Below are 13151 nucleotides of genomic sequence, written 5' to 3' on the forward strand. Positions count from 1 at the left end.
TCATTGTAAGTATTCCTTAATTTTCTCTTTGATCACATTACTTGTTCTACACTTTCATATATTTTAATTTCCCTTGTCAATATATATATATAGTTTTGCAATTTTGTGTTTTGGTTAATGAATTTGATGTTTGATGGTTTTTATATTTTTATTGGATTATCATTGTTGATTTTGTTCTTTTGTGGTTCATAGTTTTCATCATTTTCCCAATTTTGCTATATTTTATGATTATGCCCTCCATGTGTTTGATGAAATGCCAATTTTGATTATAGGGTAGATTTTCACCCCTTGGCTTGAAGAAATAAGCTTATGGATTACTAGAGTCATAATGTCTGACATTTAGTGATAATTCTTGGGTTGTTAGTTGTTATTGTTTCCACTAACGCTAGTAACTTACAAAGGTAATTAGTAAGTTAGCTAAGATTTGTGGATTAATAACAATTATGCTCACTTGACTTACTCTTCGATGTTAAGAATTGACTTAGTGAGATTAATCCATCATAATTATAATAGTTATTGTTATGGTAAGGAAGGAATTCCATAACTCATCCCAAGTCCAGATTCCATTTATGTTTTGAACCACTTTTCCATCAATTTTGAGTCTTAGTTGTCCATATTACATACATAGTTCTTTTGTTCCTTTATTAGTTTATTAATTGCAATTTTGAACGTTCTTTTATCTCTTAATTGTTTCCTTTCATTATTGAAAACCCTCTTGACTCTCACAACTAATTTTGTGCGCTCTTAGGCATTAGTTCTTAGGGAAGAACGACTCGAGATTTGATTACTCTCGGTTAATTTGAATTAGAAATTTTAAACTTTGATTGGGAGGGTTACTTGTCGGTTTGGACTATACTACCGACAAAGAAATTGTTTTGCTAAATTTTTGAACCATCGTAATTCTCCACATCAGAGATTGAAATAATTTTCTGGCTTTTTCTCCAAGATTTCTCTCTTTGCCTTTTCTCTGAATGATTTTTTCTAATACCTCAACTAATGCATTTTTCCACTTGATAAGAAACAGAGAAAAATAAAACTGAAGAACAGAAAATTTAATGTAAGATCATGAAGGAGAAGAAGATTAAGCTCGAAAGCTATGAGAACTCAAACAGTGTGTCCATTCTCCTTGCATCAATTTCTGGTCGTTTACCTTTTTTAAAGAAGAGTAAAGCTTCCAAAATTTGAACTTGGTTGAATAGCTTTGACTTGTTCTTCTTTTCCAGAATATCAGAGTAGTAACGCAGAAAAGAGATGGGATAGCAGCAGTGATTAGAGTTGGCATGCATCTTTATCTATCTGCTTCTCTTTCTTTCTTTTTCTTTTGTCTTCAAGGATCTGAGCCATTCATCCATTCTTTGGCTCCAAATTTTATTTTTTACCTTTGATTTGTAGCAGTAATACATAATCTCTATTTTCTTCATCTTACCTGAATAGTGTATACAGGAGAAAGGCAACTTCAACAAGTTAGTATGGAAGCACAAAGATGGAAACTTGTTTTCTCTGATTTGTCTTTGATTCAAATCAGATTTGATTTTGCTTCTTAACTTCAACTTTTGACTTTTCTTCCTCTTTTCTTTTTATTAATTGGATTTGGTGATTATCTTTTTCACATTAATGGAGCCTTAATTTGAACAACCCTTTTTTGCTTGTGAAAGTTCTCTTTCTTCTTTAACTCAGGGATTAATCACGTGGGTTATGGTCACAAGAGAAAAGTAATTGTTCGGTTGGAGAGTTGAACATTTGGTTTACGGGCTAAAGAAGAGCGTAAGTGTTGTTGCAATTGGGCCATATAGGAGTAAAATGTTTGCAATTTTTCTTGGACCTTAATGATTTCTAGCTCATTAAACTTGGCCTATACAATAAACACACACATCACATATAAGTTTTAGCTTTCAGCCCAAGATTGTAATATTAGTCATCATCAAATTATTATTATTGTTTTTCTCAAACTCAATAATTGTATATATTTAAAAAATATATTTAAAATTTAATTCAAATATGATAACTAATTATTTAATTGTATAAAATATTATTAAAAAGGTCTACAAATATTAAAATCTTAAAGTATATTAAATGTACCTTCTATATAATATAATTATTGATTTGACATACATATTATAAAGTATAATTTGTGAATTTTTTATTACATTATATTTTTTAATTTATTTTACATTTAATTTTAGCCCTCTCATATGCCATTTTTGGTTCGGGAGTGGATTCTCTCCAATAAAAAAATTGGAAAATGTTTAGTGTTTAATCTTATCTTTTATTATTTTCTCTCTCATATTTATTTTTTATCTCATTTATAAAAATAAATGTGAGAAATAACACTTTATTCTCTCAAATAATAAAAAAACTGAAAAAGATCCATTTTCACCGCTACCACGCCGAAAAGGTTCAAAAGATTCTCTCTTCAACATTCAAAACCAATACGACAAGAGTCCATTCTTTATTGATCTCAACTAGATTGTGTTTGTTTTTGTTAGAAACCATCCAAAAACTAACCACCAAAAATAAAGTCTAGTTGGACTTTGCTTCAAGATCCAAATATTGGATCCAATTCCCACACGTCGAAAAGTAGTTTTTTTATTTATATATATATAATAAAACACTTATTCCAAAACATGCTAGCTATTGTAATTACAATATAATATAAAGGGGCCTTATAGTGTACAGATGTGGGTGTACAGATTTTTGTCTTTTTGTGGCTAAAAAGCGTGTCACTAAAAGTGTTGCTTAAAGAAAAAGTGTTACCCTTAATCGTTAACTTGGCTCTGATACCAATTTTTACTCTTCATATTTTACTTCGAATAAGTTTATAATTTGTATAGAATTGAAATATGTTACTTTTATAATTCTGATTTTTATAGTTTTTCAATCTTGTTTTAGTTTATAATAGTCTTTTTTGCATGGATTATTGTTTATAAAATTTTTTATCTGTTTGTCTTTTTCTTGAATATATTTTCTCAAATCTTCAACAACTTCTTTTATTTCTACACTTTCTGTTGTTTCTAAATATCTTTTTAATTTTTCAACCTCATTCTCCATTTTTTCTTTTAACAGCTTTAATTCTTTTAAGTCATAATATGGTTTTCCAGGCATTTATAAATTTTTTAAGTTTAACTCCAACTTGTTTATATTTATTCTTATTTCTATCCTTTTTATTATGAGGTCATCAATTTCGATCTGAAGATTATTTAATTCCCTTTTATACTCCTTTATTTTACTTTTTAAATTTTTCGCTCTTTTTCTTTTTATTTTATTTTCTGGTCTTTCAATCTTTGCATGCTTCATTATTTATTTTAGAATTTCTGCAAATTCTATCATCGCTTCATCACTATTTTCTAGAGATTCTATTAATTTTTCTAACTCTTCAACTTCTCTTTTTAACTTCTCATAGATTTTTTAGAGCTTCAAATGCTCTTTGATTTATTTCAGAAAATTGCAAATAATTCAAACGATTTTCTCTTTCAAAGAGCTCTTGTTTCTTATCTTGATAAGTTACATATATTTCTTCTTTATTTATTGTCATAATTTAGTATTTAGGGTTTCATTTAATTTTTCGACCTTTTTTGTTAATTCTTTTATTTCAGAATTTTCTTCTTTAATCTTTAACTTAGATAAACTTAAAGGACTATTAATTTTAGATTCTCTTATTTGAAAATTTGATGAAACTAATTTTTCTTATGGTTCTTTTAATAATAGAACTGAGTTTTCAATAGCTTTATATTTTGGTATTTCTGTTTTTACAATTTTCTGAAATAATTCATCGACATAAATTCTTTCTCTGTTTTTAAATATTATACTATGATGGCTATTTGTTAAAGCATAATTTATTGCATATGTAATTGAAAATGGTTCATCATCTTGTTCCATTAGATTCTTTCTATGAAATTTATAAGCCAAACTTATAGATCTCCCAAGATTTTCAGTTGATAAAGGTATAGCATATCCAAGATGGGCATTAAATTTAACATTTACGTTTGCCAAATTTCCGTGAACAATTCCGATTATTTGATCTATTGGGTCATCAGTAATTCTTTTGTCACAGATTGCTAAACTTATTGGTGAATTAATTCCTTTCATATATGTAGATTTGATTAAGACTTGTATAGTACTAATATGAATCCATCCAATTTTAGATCTTTTTTGTTGATCCTTAATTTTCTCAATCTGTTTACTCAATTCTTCATTATTTATCAAAGCTATTTCAAGTTCTCCATTGGCAGATTTTATTTTTATAGGAGCTTCAAGTTGAATTTTTCCATAGTATATTATATTTTTTCTATTAAAAACTTCTTTTAAAAGATTTTGTTTATTGAAATTTTCATTTGATTTGAGGTTTAATTCTGTTTTTAGAACAGCCTGCTTTTCATTATCTAATAAAGCATTTAATCTATAATAATCAGATTCTTCTGTTAATTCTAAACTTTCTAAATAATTCATAATTGAAAGACTAGAATGAAGATGTACCTTTCTGGAGAAAAACTTCCTTTATTTAGTATATTTTACATAAGGGGTTTTTATCTCCAGAGGGGAGATTGTAGATACTAACTCCAGAGGAGAGTTTAGAACTATTTTTCCCTTAAGGAAACTCTTCTTCAGACTATATAATCGCCTCGGCTGCTTCCTCCTTGCTCTCCTAGCATATGAGTACTCTTAGCCTCCTGCTTTCTATTTTCTGATGCTTCTACAATTGCCTAAGCAACCTATTTATAATGGTTGGGTCTGATGGACAATTCCCATCCTTACCCTTCTTATGACGTCATTGCTTACGTCATTGTTTATTATCTTGCACCAGCTACATTGTTGGTACTCTATGACCTAAGCGCTTACGTCACTATGCAATAATGTTGAGAGATGCTTCAGATGTGCTGTCTTCCTCTTTCATTATGTGACCTTCAGATGCGTTGTCTTCTTCCTTTATCATGTGGGTTGATTCCGTTTTATTATTGCTTTCTTCAGATAACTCTGAGACGCATAGCTGGTACTTGTGGTCTTCTCTGTCTTTTATCAAATAGCAGAGATTCCTCTTTATCCCTTCAGGGAGCTTTTCTAAGAGTTCAGATAAGTTGTAGAATGCTGATTCAAATTCCACTAAGAGTCTCATCTCTCTTTCTTCAATTTCATTCCTTTTACTAGACACAAGCAAAGTATTTCTTCTTTTATAATTAATTCTTGTGTGAGATTCTCTTCTTATCTTTTGAGTTCTTTCGAAGACCCTTGCTAGTGTGCTGGCTAGCCTTCCTTCATGACTGTAGATTGTTAAATCTTGAACTTGATCAATTGGTTGAAAATTTCCTGGGAAGACGGACATGAATATTACTTGGTGTGCTGGAACCAAGCATTCTTCTTCTTCATTAAAAATAGGTTGACTGTTCGTAAATTTTAGGGATATATCCCTTGGGTTTACGTTGTCAATCATCTTTTTAAATCTCTTCACTGCATCAACGAATCCTGCAGGAAACTCACTAATAATTTTTAGATCATTAAAAATTAAAATTGTATCAATTAATCCATACTGGAAAAACTGATAGATGTCCGATGGGGATGCATCTGGAAATATAACCAGCTTTGTTAGCTGTTCTTTGGCAATAGGATAATATCCCAAAATTGCTCTTTTTTCTTCAGTCCAGTTCAGGACTATATTAAGGGTTTCTCTGAGATTTGATCTACAGACCCTTTTCTTTTCTTTGATTTCAGCCCTTGTAGGAATGTTTCTTATTATCCCTGTTCTCTGGGTTTGAATTGGAGCTTTATCTGCTCTTTTTAGGGTTTGCTCTGGATGAAGAGCTTCATATTCCCTGAAAGATTCCTTTGCTTCTTCCAGTGTTAAAAACCCTCCTTTATGAATTATCCTTGATTGATGTGTAAATGGTGCTGCTTTTTCCCAGGCATCATATACTCCTTTCATGGGGCCATTATAAATTACATAATATTTTTTATCTTGGGTGGATTTTTTGATAATTTCAGCAATTGTTTTATTTTCTGGAATTTTTTCTTCACCTAATTTGTCCACCACGCTTAGCTGGTTGAGCTCTGATGGTTTTGGTTGTTGTGTTGATTTCATTGCTTCGATGGCCTTCTTGAGGGGTTGGATCTGTGTCCTTATTTGCTGACAATGCTTGCATTTTTCGAGTTCTTGTTCGTATTTCTGAATTTCTTGATCTAATGCGTTGTAGACGAACTCCATTCTCTTGTTAATGTATCTGCAATAACATTTTTGTCACCCTTAATATATTCAATTTTTATTGGATATTGTAACAAAAATAATTGCCATCTTACCAATCGTCCATGATTATAATCAACTTTTAAATTATATCGTATGAAACCTGTTAGGTAGCTTGAATCTGTCCTTAATGTAAATTCTCTGGGTAGTAAATCAATTTTCCATTTCTTAAGAGATTTAATTGCTGCTAGAGTTTCCTTTTCATGAGTGGTATATCTCTGTTCTGTTGGAGTAAAAGTCCCTGAAATATACCTGCAAAGTAATTCCTTTGGGGAATTTTTAGAATCTAGTGATTCTTTTCCTTGCTCCAAACTTTTTATAGCTTTCTTAGCTTTTAGACATCCTGACCAGGTTATGTCTGAAGCATCTGTTTCTACTATTAAGTAGTCATTTTCTTCTGGAATATAAAGTTCTGGAAGTTTTTCACATAATTCTTTAATCTTTTGAATTTGCATACTATCTTTTTCATCCCATTTCTATTCTTTTTTAGTACTTATTTTTGGAAATAAGATTTTAGTGTATTCTGTTATATTCTTTAAGAATCCTTGATTAGAAATATAATTTATACACCCTAAAAATCTTTGTAATTGTTTTCTATCTTCTATTTTATTAGGAAATAAATTTACCTTTTCTAGGACATTTGGCTGAAGTTTTAGCTTTCCTTGAGTGGATAGAATTAATCCAAGAAACTCTATTTCTTGTTTTGCTATTCTTGCTTTCTTTTTGCTAAGAACTAATCATTTTTCTTTACATCTTTCTAAAACTATTAATAATTTTTGAAGATGATCTTCTCTATCCTGTTTTGTAAAAATTAGTATATCATCAATGTACACTAAAACAAATTCATTTAACTCTTTTAGATTTTCTTCCATAAATCTTTGATAAATACCTGGAGCTTGTTTTAATTCGAATGGCAATACATTCCATTCATAGAGCAACACACTTGTTGATTCTTTTGTTGGACAAGTAAAAGCAGTTAATTTCTTTGTTTCTTCGTCTAAACGAAGTTGCCAATATCATGATTTTGCATCAAGAGATGAAAACCAAGTTGCTCCTTTGATTTTTTCTAAAATAGAATCTTTTCTTGGAAGTTTATGAGCATCACCAATAGTTGCTTCATTCATCTTCTTATAGTTAATAACCATTCTTCGTTTTCCCCTTTTAATTTCATTATTGTTTTCGACATAAAAGGCTGGAGCCGCATGAGGACTTTTACTTAATCTTATAATTCCTTTTTCCAAAAGATCTCTACATTCTAATGAAAATTCTTCTCTATCTCTTGCGGAATAAGGAATTTTATTTGGAACATTTATCTCTTTTGTCGGATCTTTTAATTTAATGCTTACTAATTCGTTATTTGTATTTTTAATATCTAAAGGATTTTCAGCACAAATTTCATCCAAAAGTTCTTCTATCTTTATTTCAAGATTATTTTTTGGGATATTTATTTGAAAGTATAAATTTAAATAACATGTCTCTAATATAGAAAATATTTTAAATTTTAAGATCTTATCTATAGTAGTAGTTGGTATTTTTATACGTTTTGATTTTTGATTTATTGAAGAATCGTGTGGAGCTTTTAAAACTATATATGTTAGTTCTTGAATGAATGGATGATATAGCTTTAAAAAGTTATTTCCTATAATAAAATCCATTCCAGAATCTAACATGTATATAGATGGAACAATGAACCTATAATTTTGAATAAAAATTTTAACCATCTCTGCTTTTTGGTCAATTTTATGTATTGATTTGTCAGCTATTCTAACTCTTAATGATTTCTTTAATTTTTTCCAATCAAGTTTTATATTTGAACTAGCAAAGCATTGTGTTGCTCCAGAATCTATGAAAGCATTTATAAATTTTTCTGTTATTTTTATAGTAATAAATGTAGCATTATTACTCAGTCTCTGAGTCTGTTTCCGAGACATATTCAAAAATATAATCTAAGTTATCATCAGATTCTTCTAAAGGTTCCATGAAACAAGACTTAGCAATTTCTATTTGTTTAGTAAGATCCTTTTTATCCTTCTTTTTCGGACATTCATTTGCATAGTGTCCTTCTTCTTGACAATACCAACACTTACAATTTTCTTTTTTATTTGGGCAATAATCACTTTTTTGTTTCTTATTTTTATTGTTATTTCTTTTTCTAAAATACCTCTTTTTTTTCCAGTTTGGATAGTATTTTCTTTTTCTAAATTGATATTTTCTTTTTCTTTGAAAATTTTTATTAAGACCATATTTTTGAGGTATCTCTTCATTATCCTGACAGCAAATTCTAATTATATTTGCAAATCTTTTTTGAGTTGCTTCTTGCATACAACGTTCTTTTATTTCCTCTCTTATTGCAGAGGTTGCTCCACCAAAATTATTTTCAATTGTTCCTCTATTTATTTCTCTTATAAATCTTCCCATAATAAATTCGTTAGCAGGATATGGAAGTTTTGTTATATATATACTAAGATAATGATTTTTATCTTCTTCTTTTAATTTGTAATAATGTATTCTATATTCACATATATAAGACTCCACATTACATAGATCATATATGTGAATGTTAGCTAAATGGTTTTTTGCTTCTTGATATTCTTTATTATAGACTTCTTGTTTATGATCTATAATATTTTTTCCAAAAAATTCTTTATATAGAATCATCATTATATATAATATCTTATCGTAAGCTGTTATTTTTGTTGCTAATTCTTCTATTATTTGGTTTTCTATTGATGTCATATAATCTCTTATAGCTCCTTTAGTATGAAACTCTATGTAATTCCAAATGTTTCTTCCAGATAATTCATTAAGTTTTGGATTAGTAAAGGCTTCTAATAAGAAGGAATTCAACCAGTTTTCGAAAATTTCTTTTTCATTTATTTTATAGTCTAAATCGAGCATTCTTTCTCCTTCCATTTCCTGGATTTTAGGAACGTATTTTGATGGTATTTTTGTATATTTTGAAATTTTTCTTCTTTTGGATTTTCTTTTTCCTTATTTCTTTGAAATTTTATGGATACTAGTATTTCTTCAAGCATATCTACTATAGAATTTAATTGTGGGTTAAAAGTATGATAAAGATGTGGGGAATCATTTCCATGATAACATTTCTTAGAAATTTCGTGTGAAAAATAAGTTTTTTCAGGTTTTTGAAGTCCTTCAATAAAGCTTATAGTAAAATAAAGATTTTGAGAAAAATCATTTTGTATTGATTTTAAGAATTCGGTGTCATTACAGTTAACATTAGTTAAAATCATTAATTTTTGATCTATTAATTTTGATAACTTAATTATTTCTTCTCTTAAATCTTCTAATTTACTTTTTTCCATTAGGTGACGCTTTTTTTTGTGAAGAGCTACGGTTTTAAGTGAAAAGTGTGGTTTTAGAAAGTGTGGTTTAAGTAAGCAAATCTTTAAATCTGTACAGATTTAGATCTGTACCATATAATTTTCTTAATATAAATCATCTGACTCTCAAATTATCACGCTGCACAGAAAAGCATGAATTGCGAAAGAAGTTCTTTCGGTTAAAACGCCGTGCGACTCAGAGGACATAAGACTTCTTGATCAGGCTGTCTTCCCATTCTCCTATCATCTTAGTCAGCGGAGATGCTTTCGATTCCATCCTAGCTGTCCCCGGACCGCATGCATACATACGTAAGTAACTTAGTAGTCACCTACAGTTTCTCTTAGACTCAGATGTATCACTACGATTCTACTGAGTAAATTCTTCACAAGCTAAAAAAAAAAATTAGTTTTCAACAACATAGAACTTCCCGAATTGGCATAATGATTTGTCTAGCAACTTGGGATAAGGTTCATCCAATTTTTGACAACTAATAAGATTTATTTAATCTATTATCTATTATGATCTCTAATTTTATAATAAAAAATGTGTTATATCTCATTTTTTTTATTATAATTAAAATTAAATATTTTCTTTTAAAATTAAAGAATTTTCTTCTTTTTCTTACTAATTTTACAACCAAAATATACATGTTCTCATTCTAATTAAAATTAAATCTTTTCTTCCAAAATTAAAAAATTCTTCCTTCATCTTTACTAATTTTACAACCAAAATGTATCACATATCACTCACTCATTGCAATTAAAATCAAATCTTTCTCTCCAAAATTAAAGAGTTCTCCCCTCATCCCTCTTCTTTTCTATGTTTCTCTCATTCATTCAATCACTCTATCTATTTTATATATCATTATCAATATCAATGACTAATTACTAATTTGACAATCAAAATATGCAACATGCCATTCTTTAATTGCATTAAAATTAAAATTGAAATATACCTATATTATATATCATATATTACTATCTAATTTAATAATCAAATGTGTCACATGACACTCTCTTATTAAAATTGAGAGAAAATATTTTTTTCAAAATTAATAAACTCCCTTTCTAAATTCTCTCATCTACCCCTCTCTATTTTTCTATTTCTCTCTACTATTTTTACTCTATATATAATTTATATTTTATGTTAGTAATTTGATAAATCAAAATATGTCATTTGATATTTTTTTACAATTAAAATAAAATTTGTTCTTCCAAAATTAACAAACTCCCACTCTCACTCTCATTCTTCATCTTTATCTTTCTCTCTCTTTTCTCTCATTCTCTATTTTTTTTATCTTTCTCTTCTACAGAAAATAAAATTAACAAAATAATATAATTTAAATAAAAATATTATTATTGTTATTATATACATAGGTTTTTTGTTTTTTATTTAGTTTTAAATTTTCACCGCTTATCTTTCTAATCTATATTTTCATTTCTCTTCTTTCAAATATTTATTACATATAATTTAAAAAGAATACTAATATTATAATTAAAAGTTAATTTTATAACTATCAGTATAATTTTTTTTGTTAATATCTAATTATATTTTTATATACATAGAGAGAAAAAATATTATTTTTAAATAACAAATATAAAAATTAATTATTTTCATTTGTGCAACGGACTTAATAGTTAACACCTAATTAAATGTAAAAGTATACACGTTAAATTATTTTGAATTTTAGATAACGAATGTTAAAATTAATTATTAATAAAAAATTAGACTTTTTTATATAAAAATAATAACTAAAAATTTTATTATTTGATTTTTTATCTACAGATACTTTGGTCTTCTTAGCCAGAGACTTTTGTCAATCTATGATTTTTTTTATAAAAGTAATTTGATTTTATAAATCTTTTGTGTCATGCATAATCTATACTGTCAAAATAAAGTGAACCGTAATTTTAAAAAATTTATATTCCCGTAATAATTACAGATAAAAATATTAGCTCCTAACAAAGAAAGAGTCAGCCGTTCAAGTTGCTTTCTTTTCCACATTTTTAATTTCAAATTTAATTTAATTTTTTACTTTTAATTTTAATTTAATAAGTTATCTTTTATACAGATTTTTTTTTGTCATCTAATTTAATACTCATCTGATTCAGGTGACAACTTGTACAGACCCGCTTCGGTAAGTTTAAGAAATTGGGGGAAAATGGAAGGTATCCTATGGAAATACACGAATTAAATTCAAAGAAGCACATTCATTGATAATAATTATTGATTAAGCTTATAAAATAATCGTCATATGAAACACGAAATCTCATATAGCATTGACTGCAATTTTCATCCCTCCCTCACAGTGGCCAGGAAAATTACAAATGAAGTAGTTCAATCCTTTGGTGAGCGTGATTCGATCGTTCCCTGACACATACACCGTGCTTCCTGGCGGAGTACTGCATGTCTGATAACCGGCTCTGTTCACTACTACCACGTTATGTGCTCCAACAGCATAGTTGAATACTGCATGTTGAAAATAATAATAGATAAAAATGATGAGTCATCTATGTAGTGCTAGAAAAGAGAAAATAAATCTTCGAAACCTCACTAATATTTTCCCAGGCAAATAGTAGTTACCCGAAAAGAGAAAGAAGTTAAAGAAAGAAAGAATTAAGAACTCTTCTGCATGAAAGGTGGAATTAGTTGATCTGTTTGGATTCATTAGATTACTAAGATGAAAAACATGCATTATGGTATCTATAAAAATGATATAAATAAATAAAGTTTATCTAATATGTGTTTTTAGAATGCATGTTAATATTATTATTAGTAGAAGTTTTTACATTATTATAGAAAGTTTAAATTTTATATGATTTTTATAAAAAAAAAAAAAAAAAGATGAAATTAGTTACCGAGTATATCGCCAGACATAAATTGCTTTCCGTTAGGCCAGTTGGTAACATGAAAAGTCCAACCAGCTGCATCTCCAACTCTATAGGTAGCTGCATAAGCCATATCAGAGTGAAGCACCAACATACACAGTAATAGCACTTTAGCCATTCTTGCACTGCCTATTCCCGGGGCCATATTTTGAGAGTTGCTTAGAAACAAAAAGAATGGAGCTAAGAAGACACCTATGGAAGTATTTGATTGAAACCGTCAATACCCCACTTGTTTAAATAGTACTAAAGGCCTTGGATTTGTGTGTCAAATAATTAATGTTGTCAACAGATATCTATCTATATGAAGACTAATTATGAGTTTCACATCTTTATATTCTCTCATTCATAAATAACTATTTTTTTTAAGATTTTGGCATACAATTAAAAATCAGTAATAATAGAGAAATAATAATTTAAAATTATTTTATTTACACTACAAGATTTATATATTTGTGAAAATTTTTTAAGGAGAATTTTTAAAAGTCTCCACAATATATTAATGTGACATTTTGATAAACTCTCACAGACTAACAATAAAACTCCTTTGTTAGAATTACCATATAATTAAAATTTTTACAAAATTCAATAAAAAAAACTCGAAAAAAGAGAGCTCACCGAAACCCTAAACTCGCGATAGACATCTCCACTGCCATCTTTGTTGTCGCCACTGCCGCCATTGTTGTTATCAC

General features: G+C 28.3%; 2 protein-coding genes across 2 annotated transcripts; both read right to left on the reverse strand.

The window, feature by feature from the left end:
- Window positions 1-4840: 4840 nt before the first annotated feature.
- Window positions 4841-6193, reverse strand: LOC148574130 (uncharacterized). The gene has a single exon (XM_088503449.1). The coding sequence runs from the start codon at window positions 6191-6193 to the stop codon at window positions 4841-4843; it is 1353 nt and encodes a 450-aa protein (XP_088359575.1).
- Window positions 6194-11764: 5571 nt separating this feature from the next.
- LOC107628334 (basic blue protein) lies at window positions 11765-12679 on the reverse strand. Its single transcript, XM_016331056.2, has 2 exons — window positions 12433-12679; window positions 11765-12043 (listed from the first exon to the last, which is right to left on the reverse strand). Exons 1-2 carry the CDS (start codon window positions 12605-12607, stop codon window positions 11844-11846), a joined length of 375 nt encoding a protein of 124 aa, XP_016186542.1. The 5' UTR covers window positions 12608-12679; the 3' UTR covers window positions 11765-11843.
- Window positions 12680-13151: the final 472 nt, after the last annotated feature.

The sequence above is a fragment of the Arachis ipaensis genome, chromosome B2 (assembly GCF_059453495.1).
Source record: "Arachis ipaensis isolate K30076 ecotype BB chromosome B2, ASM5945349v1, whole genome shotgun sequence".
In the NCBI taxonomy this organism is placed as follows: domain Eukaryota; kingdom Viridiplantae; phylum Streptophyta; class Magnoliopsida; order Fabales; family Fabaceae; genus Arachis; species Arachis ipaensis.

Coding starts and splice junctions, on each gene's coding strand:
- LOC148574130 (XM_088503449.1), bottom strand. CDS start 6,193: ATGGAGTTCGTCTACAACGCATTAGATCAAGAAATTCAGAAATACGAA.
- LOC107628334 (XM_016331056.2), bottom strand. CDS start 12,607: ATGGCCCCGGGAATAGGCAGTGCAAGAATGGCTAAAGTGCTATTACTG. Junction 12,044..12,432: donor TATGTCTGGCGATATACTCG/GTAACTAATTTC, acceptor TTCAACATGCAG/TATTCAACTATGCTGTTGGA.